The sequence below is a fragment of the Sitophilus oryzae genome, unplaced genomic scaffold (assembly GCF_002938485.1).
Source record: "Sitophilus oryzae breed Bouriz unplaced genomic scaffold, Soryzae_2.0 scaffold_41_pilon_pilon, whole genome shotgun sequence".
NCBI classification, from domain to species: Eukaryota; Metazoa; Arthropoda; class Insecta; order Coleoptera; family Curculionidae; genus Sitophilus; species Sitophilus oryzae.
Window position 1 is genome coordinate 4,788,284 of NW_022146996.1, and position 23,487 is coordinate 4,811,770.

At 31.1% G+C, this 23,487-nt stretch overlaps 1 protein-coding gene across 1 annotated transcript in view; it reads right to left on the bottom strand.

Annotated features, from left to right (window-relative positions):
• The window catches only part of LOC115885719, a 145,781-nt gene extending 130,770 nt beyond the window's left edge, over positions 1–15,011 (bottom strand). The window contains exons 1-2 of the mRNA XM_030904707.1: positions 14,934–15,011; positions 14,623–14,814 (exon numbers count right to left, since the gene is read on the bottom strand). Coding sequence (XP_030760567.1) covers positions 14,623–14,814; positions 14,934–15,011 — 270 coding nt within the window. The remainder of the gene's footprint in view (positions 1–14,622; positions 14,815–14,933) is intronic.
• Positions 15,012–23,487: the final 8,476 nt, after the last annotated feature.

Here is a 23,487-nt window from a genome sequence, read left to right on the forward strand (position 1 = left end):
AAAATAAAAAAGTTATGAGCAATTTCCAAAAGGGTAAAAAATTCAAAAATCTCAGTCGGTAGTGAACATATCAACAGGCGGTTTATGCCATTAAACGTGTCTCAGAAATCCAGCCCATGACATCTATATCGGTTTTGCTCTATCTAGTCAGGAAATAGGTTTTCTTTGTTAAAACAGACCAATTTTGACCACCCCTGTACATTGATTCCAAATAAAAATAATATAACTTATGGATTATTCCTAATCAGATTATAATTTCTGTTGGCATCTCGGGAAAAGACACTTTCTATTTTTTAATTATCGACGAAAGAAAAGTAATTAATCTTTTTCAAATAATTAGCTTATATAATAATTAAAATTTAGAACTAAATTTAGAGCCAAATAAGGAAAGTAGGTAATTCGTTTTTAACTAAGCACTTCGAATGATAACATACTATTTTAGATAAAATAGACACCTGAAACTTAATATATGAACCATCATTATCTTAACAGTTTTACAGAAGTTTGGCACTACTATTACAAGTATAGTCAGTTTTTTTTTCTCAGGTAAGATTTCGACAGACAACGACAGAAAAAGGGAGATGACGTCCATACCAATTTATTTCACTAAAAAATGTTTCTAATATTTTGAAGTTTACTGTGGATGGTTTATATATAAATCCGTCATGGCGTCATCTCTTGTTGTTTTTAACCAGTCTTATTGGTTTATTTCAAAAATGATAGCTCATATTTCAATATTATTGGTTTGACGGAACGATAAACGACAAACGGACTCCGATGCGTATGAACTCGACTTAAGATTTTTGAGGCTTGCAAAACTCTTGCCATAGGTTCTAATTTGGTGTCAAATTATGTCAAAAAATGGTCAAATTGGGTCAGTTAGAAATCTCTGTAGAAATGTAAATAGTCTGCATTTTGGACTTGGTATTACATGGGTTTTGTGTTTTTTTTTAAATTAAGTGTAGGAAAACTCGAGGGAAAATTAAGTGTTGACCTAGACCATAGTTTACAATTAATATTAGGTGCCCAGAGCCAGAGACACAGTTTGCCAGAAACTATGGCCAGAGAGTTATATTAGCCACAAATAAAATTTGTATACCATCTCGTATATGGTACCAAAAGCTAGAGTCTCTGTAAAATAACATCACACGATAGGTAAATAATAAATCTTGCAAATAGTACTGCAGAGAGATAATTTAATTAACCAACTTTTAAGGTATAAAATTCATTTTTATTAATAATAAAATATTTGGTTTATTTATGCTGTGTTTTATTTATTTACCTTTATTGCCTTTTTTATACCTTTGCAATATATTTTTTTTATTCGTACATAAGTTATATTGATAAATGTAGTAATAAATGCACAAAGTTGCTTGAGCTTGAAAGTAAGAAATCTTTTTTATATCTTTTTTGGTATGTGGTGTATTGTTTAAAATACACCCTTACTTGTTTTGTATTAACAAATACTGTATTTTTGTTTAAATAAAATAACCCGATTAGATTTTTTAGTTTTATACAGCTTTTTCCACAATATTTTGATGTAATCACGTATTCATTTTCTGCTGTGCGTTCTAGTTGTACCAACTTATTTCTTTGTAAAATAAAATAAGCTACTTTGAAATTAAAATGACAGACACATATTTATCACTGTCAAGGATTTTGTGGTTGGACAGACTATACTCCCTCCGTTCGAAAAATAATGATCACATCAGATTTTCTATTTTATTTATCCTCGTGCATCAAAGATTATCTTTAGATCTAATGTCTATATCTACATACGGTAAAACTCAACAAAAAATATATTTTTTTGCTGGTTCCGAGTTCCCTATCTCCGCATCTCTCATTTCCTTAATACGCTCGCATCAGCCAAGAACGGTGAAATTCCTTCTCGAATCGACTTTGAAAATTCAAATTGCAAGAAAAAGAGAGAATATCAATTTGTAGTTTAAACTCTGCTGGATGCGGCTTTCGGCACGAATCGAAAGTAATTTAAAAACTATAGAATTTGCGGACTAGAATGGGGCAAGTAAAGCTACGTCGTTTTGGCAAGACGACGGCATGCACATCTTTTTGCCAAGGAATTTTACAACTCTACGGTTTTGCACGAACTTTGGAAATACCCGCTTAAAGATCATATAAAAATTCGAACTTAATACTAAAAAAAAATGTATTACGTTTTTATAATTTATATCCCATAGATTTTCGTGGGTTCTATTTATTAGTATCGCTGTTTATATCATTATTATAGTGTCTCCATGATGGGATCCACAAAAGTGGCAGTTGAATTTGTCATTTTAAATTACAGGTAAGGGGCACTAAATTCTATTCTTTGGCAAAAAAATATAAATACCACAACAAAAACCAGCATACAGGGTGGCCCAACGAAAACGTTCCGCAAGGCATAACGGCCAGGATAATTTTTTTCAGAAAATTCAAAAACACGTCAATTTTTTTTGTAGGGGGGACAACCTTTGCACCAAAAATGATTGCAAAATCTTCAACCCTCTAAGCGGGGGTGTCATCCCCCAATTTTTTTCAAATGGAAAGGGGAATCAAGTGGTACCGCAATGAAAAGGGTTTTCTATTCTCTATACTTTCCCGCCTCATTTTTGAAAATCGGTCGAGTTATTGAGAAAATATGAAGGATTGAAATTTCAAAAGTTTATTTAAACATTTAGGAGAGTAAATGATAAGGATAAATTCCTTCGACCAATTTTCTGTTTTTTCTTATTATTTCTAGATGTTTACGCATTTTTTCACTCGCCACAAGGTTGAACGATTAGGTGCGGTAGTTGCTAGATAGGTAGCTGTTCTGTGACTTGTGCGTTGAAGTTCTTCTCAACATCGTTAAACTTTTTAACAATAATTATGGTGTACTCACTTGCAGAAAAAGTGGAAATAATCTTTATTTTAAAAATAATGAATGTGGCAAACGGATTGCGCAGATATTCAATGAACGCCATCCTGACAAACACCTTTATGGCAAAATTGTTCGCGAATTAGTAGCAAAATTTCGCGAAACTGGTTCCGTTTTGAATAAAAAGAGGCAGAGGGAAAATCCTGTAGTAAATGAAGCTATGGAGGTGTTCGTATTGGGCCAAGTTGCCATGGATAGTACACTGAATACAAGAAAATTAACCAATGAGACCGGCGTGAATCGTACAAGCGTCCAAAGGATATTTTAAAAAATACAAGTTCCGCCCGTACAAAATTCAGTTGGTACAAGAACTCAACGAAGACGATTTTGATCGTCGCTTGCAATTTTGTGAAGCTATGAGTGAACGAGTGGCGAATGATAATAATCTCCTATTTAATGTGTGTTTTTCGGATGAGTGTACTTTCTTTTTGAACGGTGTAGTTAATCGGCATAACTGTCAGTACTGGGCTGAGGACAACCCCAGGGTTTTTAACGAGGTACACACACAAATCCTCAGAAATGGAACGTGTGGGCTGGTATTTTTGGAAATTCTATTTTGGGTCCTTTTTTTCTTCCTGGAAATCTAACAGGTGATATGTAATTGGATTTACTGGAAAATACCATCGACCCAGCCCTAACTGACATCATAGAGAACAATCCTGGATACGTTGAAGCGGAAATAATATTTCAACAAGCCCCTGCACCTCCACATTACTCTCAAAATGTGCGTAATTATTTAAACAATAACATTCCCGGTCGGTGGACAGGACGAAGCGGTGCAATTGAGTGGCCTCCCCGATCACCCGACTTGACTCCTTTAGACTTTTTTCTATGGGGACACATAAAAAGTAAAGTGTATAGCACTCCACCCGCCTCATTAGAAGACCTGCGAAAAGGAATTATTGATGTTTGTCGCGAAGTGATCCCGCAAGTTCTTCAGAATTTTCGAGAGCGGTTTGAAAATAATTTACATTACTGTATGGAGGTTGACGGGCAACATTTTCAGCATCTGCTTCATTACTAAGGTAAGTTTTTTTTTAATTAATTTAATTTATGCGTTTTTTTGCAAAAAGTACTTTTCAAATTTCAATCCTTCGTATTTTCAAAATGACCACCGATTTTTAAAACGAAGCGGGAAAATATAGAGAATAGAAAGCCCTTTTCATTGCGGCGCCACTTGACCCCCCTTCCCGTGTGAAAAAAGTTGAGGGATGACACCCCCGCTTAGAGGGTTGAAGATTTTGCAATCATTTTTGAGGCAAAAGTTGTCTCCCTCACAAACAAAATTGACGTGTTTTTGGATTTAAAAAAAAAAATACCCTAACCGTTATGCCTTGCTTGTTTTCGATGGGCCACTCTGTATATGACACTATAGTTAAGAGCACACTTACTTATGGCACTGAAGTATGGCAGATGAGCCATCATTTCATTCAAATAACTATCTACTCCACATGTTTATTTTTTTTGAATAATGACATGTATTCACTATTTCCATTCAAAATATCTTGAGAAGGGTTGCTTGTAGCGATTTTTACCAAGAGACATTTCTTAAGTAGAAAACGTTTTTTCACCCAGTAGTTTTATACAGGTACGGACGAAAAGTTATTACTCTTTAAAACAGTTAAAACACATGTAGGTGGCGCTCCTTACAAATAAAAGTCACATTGAGATCAAAATTAAATTTTTCATGTCAAAAAATTCCACAGACACCAATTTTCATCTTAATTATTGACGTTACTTCGGAAATTATTTGGAAAAAATCGAAATAAAAATGAAACTTCTACACCCTGTATCTCCAAAACTAGGCATTTTAGGACATACATTTATACCTCGATTTATACGAACTTTTTTACTTATTTATATCTGCAGAATATGCTGCCGAAGTTTCCGGAATACAGTTCGGACCACCCTCTAGAATTCCATAATTTTTCATTTATACCGGGTGCGTCTCAAAAGTGGCTCACCTTTATAACTTTTTTATTTTTTCAGATGAAAAATCAAGATTTGGTATGTTAGTATATGACATAAATTAAGATTGATTGACGTATTCAATTGGTTTCGGTGACTTCTTGTTTGACCGGAAGTGATTACAACTTTTGATTTTTAAATGGCACCCTCGGAATTTTGTTATTTTATTCAATAGAAAATGACAATCTGAATAGAATGACATATGTCGACTTTTGACATTTTTGAACATGACGACAATTTGACTCGAAATACCAGGTTGTGGTACCAAATTATTCGTAAAAAAATGCTTTTTCCGTATACGCTAATGAGCCATCCTCGTTCCATCTGAAAAAATTGAGATATGATTAAAAATACGATTTGGGCATTTTTTAAACGGCCAGGATAAAACACTAAAAACATTAGACGATCAAATCTATTTTTCCAAGGGTGCTTGATTAAAAATTAGTGTTTTTAACACAGCAATGGCACTCTAGATTGAAATTTAAAATACAATTTTGTTTTGAGCGAAAATTTCAAAAGTTGACATATGATATGTCATTATATTCACAGTGACATTTGCTATCGAATAAAGTAAAAAAATACCGAGGGTGCCATTTAACACGTCGAGTACGGGTGTGAAGTGAAAAAAATCATGCCGGAGGACGGGCCATTTTTCCCGAAGTAGTTATTACCAAGCGCCGAAAAAAAACCAATATACATAACATAAGATTTGTCCCTTGTTTTCAAGTCCAGCTAAACTTTTCTATTACTATAGACGGCTAAGAGAAAGCTCCTATGTTTGTAGCATTATAACGAGGCGTATCATGAAACCACGCCGTCCTTACTAATTTTCTGACTGTGGTTGACATCCATGCCTCACCGTATCAACACGGACATGCAGTGAGGCATCCGTTAATTGCCACACCGTGCTCAACGTGTTAAAAATCAAAAGTTGTAGTCATTTCCGGTGAAATAGGAAGTAGCTGAAAATAATTGAATATGTCAATCAATCCAAATTTATGTCATATACTAACATACCAATTTTTTTTATCTGAAAAAATAAAAATGCTCTTTTAATTTTATTCTTTTGAGACGCACCCGGTATATTATTTTTCTATTGTAATTATTTCTTGAGTAGTTATAAGCTAGGAAAGAAAAACAATTGCATTATTGTTTTTAAGAATTCCAATTCGAAGAAAAAGAAAATCTATTAAATTTTGTACCTACATTAAACTCCACTAAAATGGAAGGTAATTTAAAAACTATAGAAGTTCCGTGGAATACACGAACTAAAATAGGACGACCAAATATACCTCGCTTCGGCAAGATAGCAGGCACATCTTGCGGACAAACTTTACAGCTCTGGTTTTGCACGGACTTCGTAAAAACGTCGTAAAGGTGACAATAAAAATGGGGACTTAATATTTGAAAAATACTATTCCGCATCGTCTTTCTGTTTTCAGTTGAATATATTCCAGAATATTGCTATTCGATGCGATTATTTTCTATAAAACTTAATATACAGTGTGAGTCTTAAATAAGTGCAAATATTTTTAGATGTAGTATATATTTCGACAGAAAAACGATTATGAGTTTTTTTCGCGAATTTTTTTTTTTATTTTTTTTTTGTTATTTTTACTTTTTAATTTAAAAACATAATTTCTTGATAATATGGCAACATACGTAGTAGATTAAGTTTACAAGAAAGAATCCCCGGAAAAAATCCAGTGGTTCTTAAAATTTAAGCAAAAATTTTTTTTTGGAATTTTGAAAGTAAAATAACTCGGTTATTTTGGACTCATTTTGTAAAACGGATGAGAAAATATGTTTCTTTTATCAAGATCTACCTGCCTTGAAAATATTTGCACTTATTTAATACTCGCCCTGTATACCGTGTGCGTCTGAAAAGTGGCTCGCCCCTGTAACTTTTTTTTCAGATAAAAAAACGATATCTGGTATGTTAGTATATGACATAAATTAGGATTGATTGACGTATTCAATTGTTGTTGATCACTTCCTGTTTCACCGGAAATGACTACAACTTTTGAATTTTAAATGGCACCCTCGGTAGATAGAAAGTGATACTCTGAATAGAATGACATATCATATGTTATTCGCGCTCTGCTAATAGGAGACATCAAAATCAAATTTCTCATGTCAAAAAACTCCCAGACACAAATTTTCATCCAAATATTGACGTTACTTCAGCAACTATTTGGAAAAAATCGAAATAAAAATGAAACTTCTACACCCTGTACCTCCGAAACTAAGAATTTTGGGACATACATTTATACCAACTTTTTTAATTATTTTTATCTACAGAATATGGTGCCGAAGTTTCCGGAATACAGTTCGGACCGCCCTGTATAGATCAAATATTTACAGTTTGTACCGCGCAAGCCAATATTTTTACAACAAAATTTAACTTTTCACAAAAAAACTATTAATTTTTTCAAAACATTATTGAACTAAATATATGAGTAATTGATCTAGTAAGCCACTTTTCCAAATAACTTTTTTCGAAATCTAGCCAAAAAACCGTAAAGCTCCATTCAGAACCTCGCAATTAGTGGAATAAATTAGTGGTTTTAATTATACTTTATAATTTTTAGTTTACGATCATTCACAATGTCTAAAAAACATAATTAAAATTAATAGAATATCCTAGCAACAGCTTGCGGTAGTCTGTTGTATATGGTAGATACAGTAAAAGTTGGAAATCAGTAATTGTTAACAATTACTAGTAAAAGCTAACAGTCACTGATTTTCTAAGACTACGCCAGTAAAAGTTCAACAGCTATTTTTGAAATCAACTTTTACTAGCATAGTTTACTAGTGAATGTTAACATTCCCTGGAAAATTATAATAGAAGTGAGTTTGAAAGATTCAGTTAGCGCGGTTGCCACATGTTGTTGCCACATGTTGTGAAGTATAAAAAAAAATAAGGATAAGTTGAATAATAGGCAATATAAGGATAACATTAAATTGGGCTCAGCGTTGGCAACGTTGATAGACATACGCGGAAATTCGCTTTGTTTTTTGTGGTTATGTTTATGTTTTATGTCACGGGTTTTTTTTTTTTTTTTAAATAACCGAGTTATTTTACTTTCAAAATTCCAAAAAAAATGTTTGCTTAAATTTTAAGAACCACTGGATTTTTTCCGGGGATTCTTTCTTGTAAACTTAATCTACTACGTATGTTGCCATATTATCAAGAAATTATGTTTCAACTAAAAAGTAAAAAAAAACAAAAAAAAATTAAAAAAAAAATTTTCACTTATAATATCACAAGAGCTTAAATTATTTTCGGAAATTTTTTTGAGGGCACGAATATTTTGAAAATTATCCCGAGTCGAAGACGAGGGGTAATTTTCCTAAAATATTCGTGCCCGAAAGAAAATTTCCAGGAATAATTTAAGCTTGCGTGGTATTCGGTAAGAAAATTTCACACCTAAATTTGAAAAAAAATATTAATCCAACATGACATTTTAAAATAATTTCAATTTGTTAAGTTGGCCAAGGTATTGATGTTTTTGACATATTATGTGTTTTGTCATTTTTGTTTGCGATTCTGTCATTAAGCTATTACTAGTTTTAAAACGTCTGTACGTAGAGTAAGAAGTGTATAGCGAAATGTCGCGATTTGGAAAAGTAAACCAACAAGTCATTAAAGAAGAAATTGAAAATATAAAACCAGATAACACCCGAAAATCAAAATCAAGTGTATGGAAACAGTTTGTTGAATTTTGTGATGAAAAGTCGAATAATATTCATGAGTGTATGAGTGTAGTACAGCTGGCTACTATACAGGAGGACTACGCATTTAATATGAAAAAGAAAAATTTTGAAGATTATAAGGAAAGTGTGGTCAAAGTGATGTGGAACTCTACTGCTAAGCAGTTGCAAGAAATTTATTACGAAAAATATAAAATAAAATTTAATCCATTGTACATTGTAGTTCATTCACATTATGATTGTAGATCTTACGTTTACCTTTTCAACTGTCAAAAAATTTCCACTAAAGTTTCGTGGCGCCTCGAAAAAATTTCCGGAAATTTTTTCAGTTGCCATGGTAACTAGTCAACATTAAAGCATGTTATTGGTTGAAAAGTAGAGGTGTGAAATTTTCTGTCAATAATTAAGGTAATCTAGGCACTCTGTAATCTGTATACGCAAGAATGTAATAGTACTTGTTTTTCAGTTTTGCAATAGAATGAAGTCATAGCAAAAGTTAGGCGTGCAAGAGAAAAAGATATTAAAGAACCTAGTGACTATGAACTTATTAAACGTTTTCATATGCTTGAAGTAGCGAGTTTGAAAAAAGGAATAACTCCCGTCTCCCGTTAAAGAAAATTTGGGCATACTTTATTTTGTCCACGATGAAGAACTTTATTAAAAAAACCTTGTACCAATAAGTAATCTTATGTTTATGAATGTTTTATTTTTAATTGTTTTGTACGCTTTGAAATGTTTACCATGTTTTCCCTTTTAATATTTAGAAGGGTATGTCGTTATTTTCTATAATTTTTAATAAATATACTAAACAAGTAAATTGTAATTTTAAGATATTATGTGGATCACCTTGAATGTTGAGGTGATCCAATATTCTTTAGAGTTTTATTTGTTCTAACTTCCACCAATATTCTTCCTTGCCACAATAGCCCTGTGCAATAGAATAACTTTTACTGGCATCCTTTAGGAAATGTTACTTTCACTAGTGAATGTTAGAAATTACTAGAAAAAGTCGACAAATCTCTTTAAAATGCCACATTCACTGGTCCAATGCGTAATTGTTAGCATTTCCCAGTGAATGTTAACAATCACTGAATTTCCAACTTTCACTGTAACATATACATAGAGGAAGCATAATATCTACAACCACATTTTTCTCTTGACGGATGATAATCAAAGGGCAAAATGACATTCCTCGCAAATTTTGAAGTATAATTAGTGGAAAAGTCAAAAGTTTGTTAACTTTTTCGACTAACTGAAAATTTCTACCACTAATTATAACTGAATGCTTACATTAAAAATAGGTGAACAAACTTCTACGCTAATTGAAACCACTAATTTATTCCACTAATTGCGAGGTTCTGAATGAATTTAAATTTGATAGATACTCGAGGTCAACAGAGTAAATTTTCTTATACCATTTTCAATCTAAATCATCGCCCAAGTCAAATTTAACCGTCAATAAATAAAAAAAAATCAATATGATGTATGATGTTCAATATAATATATGACTTTATCTGTGACACTATATTTAGCAAAAAGCGACGTACTTTACTAAAAATTTATTTCATTTTTTGGCGGCATTCATGTTAATAAATATTTCTTTCGTCAATTGGCAATGCCGCCGGTGGTAATTTAGTCAGTTCTTTAATAACAACCAAAAAAAAAGAGTTTTACTAAGTAAACATGTCTACGGAATAGAAATCCGAAAACTTTCCCAAACAAACCTATTTAATAATAAAAGAGTACTTCCTAGTTCTAACCCTAAATCAACAATAACAATTTACCAGCTGTAATGGTCCGTATACAGCTCGAATAAAACTTTCAAAAATGGCATTTCCGGTCGTTGCTAAAGCGACTCTATATCCCTCATTTCCTTAACACGCCGGCAATGGAAAACTATGGCCGAATTCCGACTTGAATCGACTTGGAGAATTCAAATTGCAATAAGAACGAAATCTATTTGTAGTTTTAAAGTCTTGACGTGGTTAACTTTCAGTTTAGAAACTATAAAACGAGGATATATTTGGTCATTAAAGTTATTTAAGTAGGTATATTATAGATTGATGTTAGATCAATCTTGCAGAGGATTTTTTGCACGTGAACTTTTTAACGAACTTTAACGAATGTTATCGGAAATTTTTCTCTCTACGTATCCCTCTAGTTTTTTTTATAATTTATTTATTTAAACGTGTGCTTATATTTCACAAAAACGCTTTTTTTTACAAACTAAAATGTTGATTATGTATAAAGGGTGGCGCACCTGATTCACCTCAGTTGATTATACGAAAACGGAAAAATGTAGAACCAAAATGTTATATAATTTAAAATAATTTTCAAATGTACAGGGTGTGTCAGAACTAAGATCCATACCAAAGTTACATTTTTTCTTATGGAACACCAGGTATTTTATTTCATTTTTGGATTCTTGGGCATAAAATAAGACATTTATTATAAGGGTTTAATATGTTTAAAAGCTTTGGTTTTTGAGATATTTAAATATACATGCTATAATAAAAAAGTTTGTCAACACCTTGTACATTTTATTACTTTTCAGAATTAATTCTTGTGCTAACTTTCAAACCAGAGAAATAAACTTCGTTATTTCAAATGCAACACTATGTATTTTTTTAAATAAGTCGAAGCAGATTTGAATGCTCTTTCAAACTATATTAGAGTTTCCTGTATCTATCTGGCACAGATTTTGAATAAAAGCGATTTTTCAATAAAATTGTAATCATGATGGCTGGTGTCGCCATGGCAATTTTCTAACGACACTTAGTAGCTGTTTTCAAAATCGACATTAGTTTATGGACCATATTTAAATTTATAACAGGTTATTTTTATTTAATTTACCTACAATATGGTTAATAAGTAAGTATTTATTATTTTATCAAGAAAAATGAAGCAGTATCTGCTGGCAGAAGGAATGGATATGTTACTAGTGATTTTGTTTTGTGAGGACAATTGCTTGTTGGCCTGAAAGGTTTATGTCAAAGATATCCAAATAAGAATTTTCTTGACAAGCGTTCCTTTCCTATTTCGCAGAGCTTATACTATGATATATGAAAAACCTATAAGGCAGAAACCTACTCTAGAAGTGAAGAAAATGAATTTGCCTTAATTGGTTCTTTTATAGAAAATCCAATATATCTACAAGTCATCGTAATACAAATCAAAGAACGACTTCTTTATTTTTCTTGATAAAATAATAAATACTTACTTATTAAACAATTGTAGGTAAATTAAATAAAAGTAAACTGTTATAAATTTAAATAAAGTCCATAAACGAATGTCGATTTTGAAAATAGTTACTAATTGTCACTAGCAAATTGCGATGGCGCATGGCGCCACCAGTCATCTTGATTGCCATTTTATTGAAAGATCGCTTTTTATTCAAAATCTCAGCCAGATAGGTATAGGAAACCCTAATATAGTTTGAAAGAGCATTTAAATCTGCTTCGACTTTTTCTTCGATTTTAAAAAATTCGTAGTGTTGTATATGAAATTAGAAATAACGAAGTTTTTTTGTAATTTCAAATACAACACTATGATACTTCATTTTTGTAATTTTTTATGTAAAATAAATATTTAAAATAGACCAGCAATTTTTGATACCCCTGTATATATTTAAGGAAGCAATAAATTTTTTTAGTAAAGTTTATTTCTCTGGCTTCAAAATCAGCACAAGAATTAACTCTGAAAAGTAATGTACAGGGTGTTGCCAAACTTTTTTATTATACCATGCATATTTAAATATCTCTAAAACCAAAGCATTTAATCATATTAAACCCTTATAATAAATACCTTATTTTATGTCCTAGAATCCACAAATTAAATAAAATACCTGCTGTTTCATAAGAAAAAATATAACTTTGGTATGGATGTTAGTTCTGCCGGGTTTCTACATCTTTCCGTTTTTGCATAATCAACCAAGGCGAGTGAAGTACGCCACCCTGTATATTTGTATCTATTTCTGCACCGATGTTTATAGGGCCATTTTTTCATGTTTTTTGATGACAAATCATGAGTACTTATTTAATAGTTTGGGCAGTTAATGACATAAAAAAAACTTAAAAGGCCGCTATTAGACTTAGATTAAGGTAAATTAATAAAATTCGATTATCTCATCAAGCAAACCGAAATTGACAAAATATCGAGAGACTAATTTTAATCGGCGTTAAATAGTCTACACAGTTTTGCTAACAAGAGAAAAAAGTAAGGGCCGTGCATGTTATTTTAGAAAATTATTCCAGTGATAACCCACAGGCACGTTTCTGGTGCATCTGTCGACACTTTTTTAGCATTAAAATCGCACTTATAGTAAGTAAACTTTTACCCTCAAAATTCCATTCGAATCGCTAAGAGCGCTTAAAATAAGATTATAATAAATCGAAAAAAAATTAGATTTTAACACTTTATAGCTACGAAACAAAGCAGTATCTGATCTACGTTGATATAAAGGATAATTCGTATTTTTACGTGATGAATCTATTTAAGAGAGATGGCTCAACTTTTTTCAAACTACCTGTATATAAAAAAACGTTTTTATTTACCATTTGTTCGTTTAATAGTTTCAATTTTGAATAATTTACTTAGATGCAATAAGTATTTCTGAACAACTCGCTCGTTTCGTTCTTCAAATGGCAACCGTAATCTTGAGCCATGTAAACACATGGCTCCAGTTAATGGCAGCCAAGTACTTGAGCCAGATAACACATAGTACGACGATTAGCCCCGTGGTTACATTGGATGCGTGTCCGTGCGTTTCTTTAGTCATACGTGCACGAACGTGCACGCAGCAAAAAATAAACAAATGGTGTCTACGCAGGCGGTTACATTGCATCGGAGTTTGCGCGTCCATGCACGTACGTCAATTTTCGTTGGTCGGATGAAAACAAACTGGTTTGTTTTTTTTAATACGTGCACGTCCTAGCGTTCGAATTTTTTTCTCTGATCCCAATACACTCCCGAAAAAATTGGATATTTTTGAATACCAGGTTTAATTTTATTTGGGATATATTAATGTTGATGGAGACATTCTAAAATATTCAAAAAATTTGACCGGTTGCTGTCTTAATTCACCAAGTGTTTTACATATTTATTTTCTTCTCTCTTCTTGCACATAGATCATTTACCCAACATTTTCTTCTTTTCGTGAGTATTTATTTTAACATTATATCCTCACACAGCATCAAAGTAGTGGCGCTTGATTTGACAAACTCGACACACAGGACACCATGAACGCGCATCTAATGTAACTATTATAATAAAATAGTCGTGCGAGTAAATTCCGCCAAAGCTCGCACGTATGAAAAAAACGCACGGACCCGCGTCCAATGTAAACGCGGGCTTATAATAAAATAGTCGTGCGAGAGTAAATTCCGCCAAAGCCACCCAAAGCTCGCACGTATGAAAAAAAACGCACGGACCCGCGTCCAATGTAACCGCGGGCTTAGTCGATGTGTCGGATATTTTTTCACGTAAATTACATACCATATAATTTTCAAAACGATTAATTTTAAAAATATAAAAAAATCAAATAAAAATAACTATATTGTATTATTTAAATAAACTGACAAGTTTTTTACTACAAAATTAACAGCTTTCAAACGTAAGTTACGGTTTTAGTTTAGACAATTATCAATCAACCAGACTTTCTACGCTATGCTCGTGTCTTGTTGAAGGAAAAAAGTAACCAATGTCAAAAACAAAAAAAAATTTAATTTAAAATGATTTTAAACAAAATTTGATGTGAATTTTGCGAACCGAATTCCACGAGAGATTAAATTAAATACGAAATGTTTTCACACTCGGGAATATGCATAGTAATTTCCAAAATATTCCGTACAGCTCGCAAAAAAAAACATAAATAATTTACACCCTTGTGGTATTACTAGTAAAAATATTTTGTAATTATTAATTAAGGTATAATTACATTTTTATTCACTTCAGTCTTTTCAAGTGATTCATTTGACGTTTATTTGACGTTTTTAATGTCAGAAATAGAAGAAACGTGCACTTACCTCATGATCATCATCTTCATAGCCGCCGTAAATATAATTCTTCACTTTTTTGGATACCTTTGAGTAGGGACTTTCATTGTCCTCCGAATACTTGGGCTTTTGATTGCCCAAACTAATTATATTGTACCTGTTTCCACTATTATAATCGTCATCATCATCTTCGGTGTCCGGAAATGTATGAGGCCCTGTATCCTAGTATAAAAGTAGAAAAAAAAATATAAAAGAATCTTCTGAAAAGTTCACAGTGTAATCTTCAAGTACATTTTGTATTTCTTATTTTTATTATCACTGTATAAGAATGTTTTAATAACAGTATAAGAATGTTTTAATAACAATAAAGTATAGTCTATTCGAGAAGGTTCAGTGACAGTGACGTTTGTTCCTGTCATTTTAATTCACAGGTTAAATAGTATTTTCTGTAATTTTTTGGATGGCGTGTATCGAAATCTTTCTTGTCTCTTTAAAAATTTTACGTAAAGAGTTGCTTTGGCAGTGTTTTCATAAAAATACAAAATTTTCCATAGCAAAAAAGTTACAGCGATTTGTTAAAAATGCATATTTTTGATAAACACCCCGTAACTCCGAAATGGTAACAGATAACAGATATTGACATGCGATTTTCATCATCATGTTTTTGATAAAAATTGAGCTATACACACTGATATTAGTTTTCGTCTATCTCTTATAGAAAAGGGTGTTTCCGCTTAAAAGCGTCTAATTTGACCCACCCTGTACAACCTCGCCACAAAAAGTATCTATTTTACTCCTAATAAAACAATTTATCTACTATATTGCCTTCTCAGTTTCTAATTTTTTTGCCTTTTATACTTTTGAACAATTATTTTAGTAGCAATATTTCAAGAGGATTACAGCAAGAAATTATCTGTAAACTCTTTACTTACCGACAATCTCGATATTTCAAATTCGATTTCGTAGGGATGTGGATTATAGTGCCTTGGACCAAGAAAATATTCTCGTTCGTATTCATCTAAACAGTGACAGGATACGGTAAAGCTAAGAAATACAAATAATCCTAGTTGTTTCTGAAAATAGTAATACGAATACAATTTAGTATACATATATACACATTTAGGTAATATTAAAATAGGTAATCTTAAATTTTACTTTAAAAATACTGACATTATAATTATATACCTAGTAATATATTAGTTATATCTACCTCTACTTAAAATTTACAATATACTTGTTAGCTCATAAAACTTCTTATAAATATTTATAATGTTCTATAGCAAATTAAGTTTCAAAAAACCGTTAAAAAATTTTTGGGATAAATTTTCTTGATATTCCGGTGAAGGAATTATAAAAATGATTGTATGAGTAAAATGATTTAAACAGCTCAGATCCAGACAGAATAACAAGCACTTAATAGTGTTAAGCGAGAATATATAATTGTAGTTATATGTTAGTGACAATTGTTTGTCATTTTTTTTTTCACAGAAATTAAATCAAATACGTTGAATACGAATATAAAAGATTTGCAAGGAGTATTTATTTATTGACACTATGGCGAATGTTTGTTTTAAATTAGAAAACTGTTTAATAAAAAATATCAAAATTATATAAATATACTAGCGTGTACCCATGACTTCGTTCGCGTCGAAATAGTCATTTGTAATGGTGCTGATAAAGCAAAGGAAGAATTTTCATTGACATATAAACTGGATAAAATTTTCTCACAATTATGACAGCATGAGAAAAAACAATATGGCGATATTATTATATCACTCGGTAATATTTGAGGGGTAGTTTCATCTCGGTAGAATTTGACTTTCGAAAAATCCGTTTTCTAAAGATAAGCTTTTTACGTCAAGCAGTTTAGGCAGAATCGTGGTTAATCAATTACCCAACTTTTTGGAACACCCTGTATAATTTTTTAAAAAATTTCAAAATATGTAAAAAACAAAATAAATCATGCGTGTCCAAGCGTTTTCCCGAAAGACTAACCGTTTTTTAAATAACAAATATTGTAATATTTGAGGGGCATTTTCACCCTCTTGGAATTTGAGATTCGAGGAACCCCTCCATATCGAACCTCTACATCCTCTACATCCCACAGTCAATCCGTTTTGCCAAAAATCAGCTTTAAACGTCAATCAGTTTAAGCAGAATCGTGATTACTCAATGGTCATATTTTATGAAACACCCTGTATAAATTTTTAAAAAATCTTAAAATATGTAAAACAACAAAATAAAATATACGTATTTAAGAGTTTTTCCGAAAAACTCACCGGTTTTTAAATAAAAAATATTCTAATATTTGAAGGGTGGTTTCACCCCCTTAGAATTCGAAAAATCCCTTCTTATCGAACCTCTACACCCTAAAGTCAATCCTTTTTCCAAAAATCAACTTTTTACTCTAGCGCTTTATGCAGGATCGTGATTAATCAATGAACAGATTTTTCGAAACACCCTGTATACATTTTTAAAGAAATGTTAAAATATGTAAAAACAAAAAATAAAATATACGTGTTTAAGCGTTTCTTCGGAAACCTGACCTTTTTTGAAATAAAAAATATTGTAATATTTGAGGGGGTTTTCATATCGAAACTCTAAGCTCTAGAATCAACCTGTATGCCAAAATTGAACTTCTTACGTTGAGTGGTTTGAGCAGGATCGTGATTAATCAGTAAGTCGGTCACTTAAAGAATTTTATATATTAGTATAGATTAATTATAATAAAAAATGGTAGATGCTCAGTATTAACCGTTATTTTCTAGAAACATTACCATTAAAATAAAGCATTTAAAACTCAAAATAAGTTTAATATTCCTCGACAAAGTGACAAATTTTCCTTTATCTGCCCTTGTACTTCAACACAAATTTATCCAACCATGTGTTGGTAAACAATAAAAAGCGCTTTTCTATTTTGATAGAGAGTTTGTAACTTATTAATATATAAAACTTAAAATATTTTTTCTCCATTTGCCCAAATTGATTTACCTATAATTTTATAAATACTTCAGTTAATTACATAATTATCAATATTTAAAAATCATAATTATGTAAAATATTATTGTTCAATATCATCAGAGATGGGCAAACACCCGGTATATTAATTTTATTTAACAGTCGGCGTCGGCTACCTCTCGCATTTACTTGTTTCACAATTACACAGGACCTATAGTTTATCGCCGAATCCGAACAGCACTATTTGAGAGGTTTTACAAGGCAAATATACTCAAGGTGGTTTGCCATTACCTTCCTTGAGGTGGACTTCCTTGAGCATGGCGACTCGCTGGTCGCTCTATTTAGTTGGACCTAGTTAGATAAATATTTTTATTTTAAATAAATAAAGCGTTCGTACTGGGCTGATGATCGAACCCAGTACCTCTCGCTCCGCAGATAGACACGCACCTGCTGGAGCTACGGCCGACCACATTGAATTTGGGTAAATACTATATACCCGGTATATACCCAAGTATGTTTATTTTGTTAATTTAACGTACTATAAAAAAATTCTGACAACAATTTTTTTGTTATCTTACTTACGTTATCCCAACAAGACTGCAAAAAAATACCCTTGATTGAATTTTTTCACTGTGTTTTATATTTTGAGAATATATATTTTCAGTAAATTAGCTTAATCTGCCACAAGAGTAGAAACGTTACATGATGATACTTAATTTATAAAATAAAACAAAATGTTTCTATTGTCTCTATTTTTAAATGACGAAATGGCGAAGGGATATTTGAAAATATCTAAAAATATAAATTTAATTTTCTGTTATAGTTTTTAACATAAAATAATACTAAAAATATAGAGTATTACCATTATATAATTACTATATTTCCAGAATACCTTTTGGTTTTAAAAGAAATTACGGGATTTTTCTACAGACCAATTCAACGAGTCTTCTATTGCACGCTAAACATAAAGACAAATTCAAATTAATTAAACAAATTTTGCGTGGTTACTATTGTTATTCCATTATAGAGGGTGTTCCAATATTTTCCATGAACTTTTCCGTAACTACAACGTATTTTTGGAATCAAAATAAGTTCATTAGACATAATTTAATAATTAAAAAAATAAGATATAAGATTTTTAAGAACTGTTATTCTGATTTGATTGAGATTTAAGGTGCCTATATTTTGGTAAGTGCTTGACACAATCTTGTGGCATTCACAAAAATCAAGAAAAAGTACATGAAGGTTGAAAACGACCCCCACCCCTACATAAATTTTAGTAATTACTACATTTTTTGTCCCTTGTAAAAAAACTCTACTGCGCCCTACTTTTTGAGAAAAAAATATTTTTCCGAAGCTGATGATTCCAAAAAATATTTCTTTTCACATCAATTTTTTTTCAATATTTTTTTTATGTATATTCTCATCCAAACGCATAAAATCTATTATTATACGCTAATAATCTAGTTGGCAGTAATATGAAATTTTATGTTAGTATCACACTAAATATTTGACAAGCTTCATAAATAGCTTAAAAAATAAATAAATTTTAAATTAATTAACGTTCGGGTTTATTTTTGATTGGTGCTCTTTAACGGACAAACGAAGCCATTTTGTATAGAGGTAAATTGTGTCCAGTGAACTTATATTGATTTCAGAAATACGTAGAAGTTCTCTATGTCCACGGAATATTGGGACACCCTGTATATAATATAAATGTTGCAAATATATAAAAATATATATTTAAATGCAGTTTGTCATTAAATTTAATTGTTATTTTAATCTATTTTTTTCTTATCTCATAAAAATATCACTCGCTTCTATACTTGTTACATATTACAGCATTATCTCCTCTTATTCGACTAACATTATGCAAATTAATAAATTTATTAATAATTCTTGATATATCTCAGGAGGTATAGTGCAGACAATAGGTATATTCTCATCCAAACGACATAATAATACTGTGATGTAATATTAATTAAAAACATTTTTCCTATAGAAATTAAAAATATTCTTATACATCTTTATAAATAATACAAAGTTTTTATTTTTATTTTTATGCAAAAATAATTGAAATATTATCTATTTGAAATGAAAAAAAAAACGTAAATGAAACAATATATTCTCATATTGTTTTAATTTAATTAATTTTACAAACAAACGTCATTAAGCTCGACCACTGCAGCTTTGCACAGCTGAAAATAATAATAATACATCAATTTATTTTGAAAGCATAATCCGCATAAACTAGATAATTTATTTTGATATTATAAATTATTATTTGTTTAAATAAAATATATGTAAAATTAGTTTTACCAATTATGGATAAAATATAAATCCTAAACAAATAGGTATTTCGAAACGACAGCGTACAATATTTTGTTACATAGTTTAGTTTTTTGTAACGGGAGAGTTTTATATGAACAATTAATTAACTGTTACATTAGGATAATGTTACTGTTTTGTTAACCACATACCTAGTTATATTATAAACGTATTGTTTGGCGATAATGGTTTCTTAATCATACCTCTAGTTAAATACTATTGTTTCTACAAAAATATACCGGGTGTTGCATCGTCGGACGGGACATAGGAAATCCCATGTAAATTTTAATGGGGTCAATTATTGGCTTCCCTAATTATTTTAGAGAATAATTCTATTTAGGTTTATTGAAGAGCACTAAAACCCACATTCAAAAGAATAACTTTAGATATTTTTGATTAGCGCGTTTACGAGTTATCGCCGATTTCTTTTTAAATATTTCTCCTTTCTTATGGCCCTGTATTTACTTATGAGCACCAGTCAAGGTAAAAGATAACTGTCAAATGAAGTTGTCATTTCAGAAATTTACCTATTTAGTGCTTTATTATTATTAAAAACTCATTCCTACATCGGAAATCTTAAAGATGTATTTATAAATACAAATTAATATGAATTAAAGTAAAATAAAGTAATTAATTACAAGGTTAATTATAGTATTACTACAATATTCAATAACTTATTAATTTAGGTACTATTAAATTGTTAGAACTTTAGGATTTAAGAAGATGTTCAAATATTCCTCCATCGACTGCTAGACAATAACACAGGCGATCATAAAATTCTCTTCTTACATTCGCTAGTTAGTAAACTGAAATTCTATTGCATTCGGCAGAAATAGCATTTTTTAACTCGTCTAGATTTGGGTATTTTTTATCCTTGTATATTAAATGGCCCATCCTGTTTTTTAAATGGCCCCAAAGAAAGAAATCATTTGGCGAAATATCAGGAGACCTTGCTGGCCAATTTACTGTATGATTTAGGCCAATAACGATTCCGTTAAAACTATTGTCCAAATATTCCCGAACAGCCAGGGTACTATGTGCCGGGCAGCAACATTTGGTACCAAACTTCCTAATTTTCCCTAGCGGCATCATGTAATGCTTTACATGATGCCGCTTTACATGATTACCTGGTGGTAAAATATGATTTTCGAGTAGTTCAAAATAATATTCTGCATTTAAATTTCGCGTAAGAAATAATGGCCCGATAATATTGTGTCCGAATATCCCTGCCCAAACATTTACTTTCTGTGGATATTGCGTCCTTGTTTCGACAAACCTGTGTTGGTTTTCTTTGTTCCAATATCGATAATTCTGAACATTGGGTTCATTATTTAAGGTAAACGTGCATTCGTCTTTGAAACATATGTTTTTTAAAAATTCCCTATCCGTGTTTGCTCTTTTCATCATATCAAAACAAACCGCCTGCCGCCGTATTTCTTCCCCATCTCGTAGCTCTTGGTGCTTTTCATATTTGAAGGAATAGTATTTATGTCGTTTCAAAATTCGAAACGCTGTAGTTTAGTCCTATCTCATCCTCAAGTTTCCTTGTGCTGATATTTCCATCGTTCTCTTTCACGCCAATAAAACTTCCAAGTCGGTATCATTTCTTGCATCTTCTCTTTGTTCCTGCCTTGCTTCACATCTGCAGTTATTTATTAGGGTACCTTTGGTCTCAAATCTCTGGATATTCCTTGCGATTGTAGATTTTCCAGGTATCGGTCTATTCGGATACAGATTTTGATAACTATTTCCTTGATAATACCATTTAATCATCAATACTTTTTCTTCGGTAGTGTAATTCATGGCTAATATTTTCGATGTAGGTATGAGTTGATAATAATAATAAAGCACTAAATAGATAAATTTCTGAAATGACAACTTCATTTCACAGTTCTCTTTTACCTTGGCTGGTGCTCATAAGTAAATACAGGGCCATAGGAAAGGAGAAATATTTAAAAAGAAATCGGCGATAACTCGTAATCGGGCTAATCAAAAATATCTAAAGTTATTCTTTTGAATGTGGGTTTTAGTGCTTTTCAATAAACCTAAATAGAATTATTCTCTAAAATAATTAGTGAAGCCAATAATTGACCCATTAAAATTTACATGGGATTTCCTATGTCCCGCTCGACGATGCAACATCCGGTATATCTAGTGTTTTTATAACTCATGAATAATAATAAAACAGTTCTGTTATTTATATCTTGTCCATTTTTTTCTCAATTTATATAACTGCCTGATTTATTTAACCACTTTAACTACATAATATGTACAGGATTTTCAGAGATATCTTTTCTGACAGGCATACCTGGAGCATATATTTATATATATGGCATTGGCGTAACTACAGGGGTGCCCCCCCCCCCAGATACTGCTAGGCACCCCCCAGATAAATCTTGAATTATGACTCTTGACTATGCATTAATTTTTATTTGCTTGTGATGAGTAAAAATGACGTTTTCTGGTTTTGTTTAGTTAATATTATTTAGTTGTGTTCAAAACATGTGTTAATTTTCATATTTTTAGAAAATTTGTATGTATTTAAGTAATATACGGGAACACGGTTTAATAACCAAGTCTATGAAATTTATTGATGGAGAAGGTCCCCCCCCCAGGATAAATTGCTAGTTACGCTAATGCGTTTGAGCCACACGTTAAAAAATTTCATCCTAACCAGATATAGGAAATTACACCTTTACTTAGACTTTATTTTAGCAAAATTAAAATATCGCATTTTCCTGCGAATTTTGTATGCGAATTCTGTATCAAAAATGTTACTGCAAAGAGTTTAACAAGGTATTTAAAACATGTACAAGTAGCACAAGGTAATTGACCAAATTATCATAGAAATAAAGCAGAGTCAAGTATAAATGGTCGAAGGACCAACATTAAAAGCTCTCTAGTGTATAAATATACCGCCTTTGATAGAATGTAATAAAGAACCAAAACAGACTGGCCAAAAAAATACAATACGTTCGAAAAAAAACGGCGTCAGTGGTGGCTATATGAAATGAAGATCGCTATCATTTTTTATGTAAAATTATATTGGGAATGTCATCGATAGTCGTTTTCAAGCCAAACCAGACGCCGTTTTTTTTTCTATCATACGGTATTATTAAAAAAGAAAACTTTTTAGCGCAAAAAGAAGCTTAGATAAACCCTTTGATAAACACCAGAAAACTTATTAAACCATCTGAACCAAAATAAAATAAAAACTATAAAAATTCAAATAAAAATTATTAAAAAAAATTAAACTACATTATTTATACATTTTACAGACTTTTATTATTTATTAGATAAGTTAGTATTAACGCCATTTTCACACATAATAATTCATCAGCATTTTTGCATTCTTTGAGATTTTCATTTTGAGATGGTTTGTTTAATATGACTGAATAAAATTCAGTGAAAAAGTAAGTGTAATACTTTATCAAAAAGAATTATTACTAATATATCTTATATTTTTATAAATAAAATATTTGAATTAAAAAAAAATAGTAAAGATATTTCTAGATGATTTGACTCTTGGATTTGACTAACATTCACTTTGAATAAAATGTAGTGAAAATTAAGATTCTAGAAGTTGGCAACATTGTTGGGTGCCTGAGT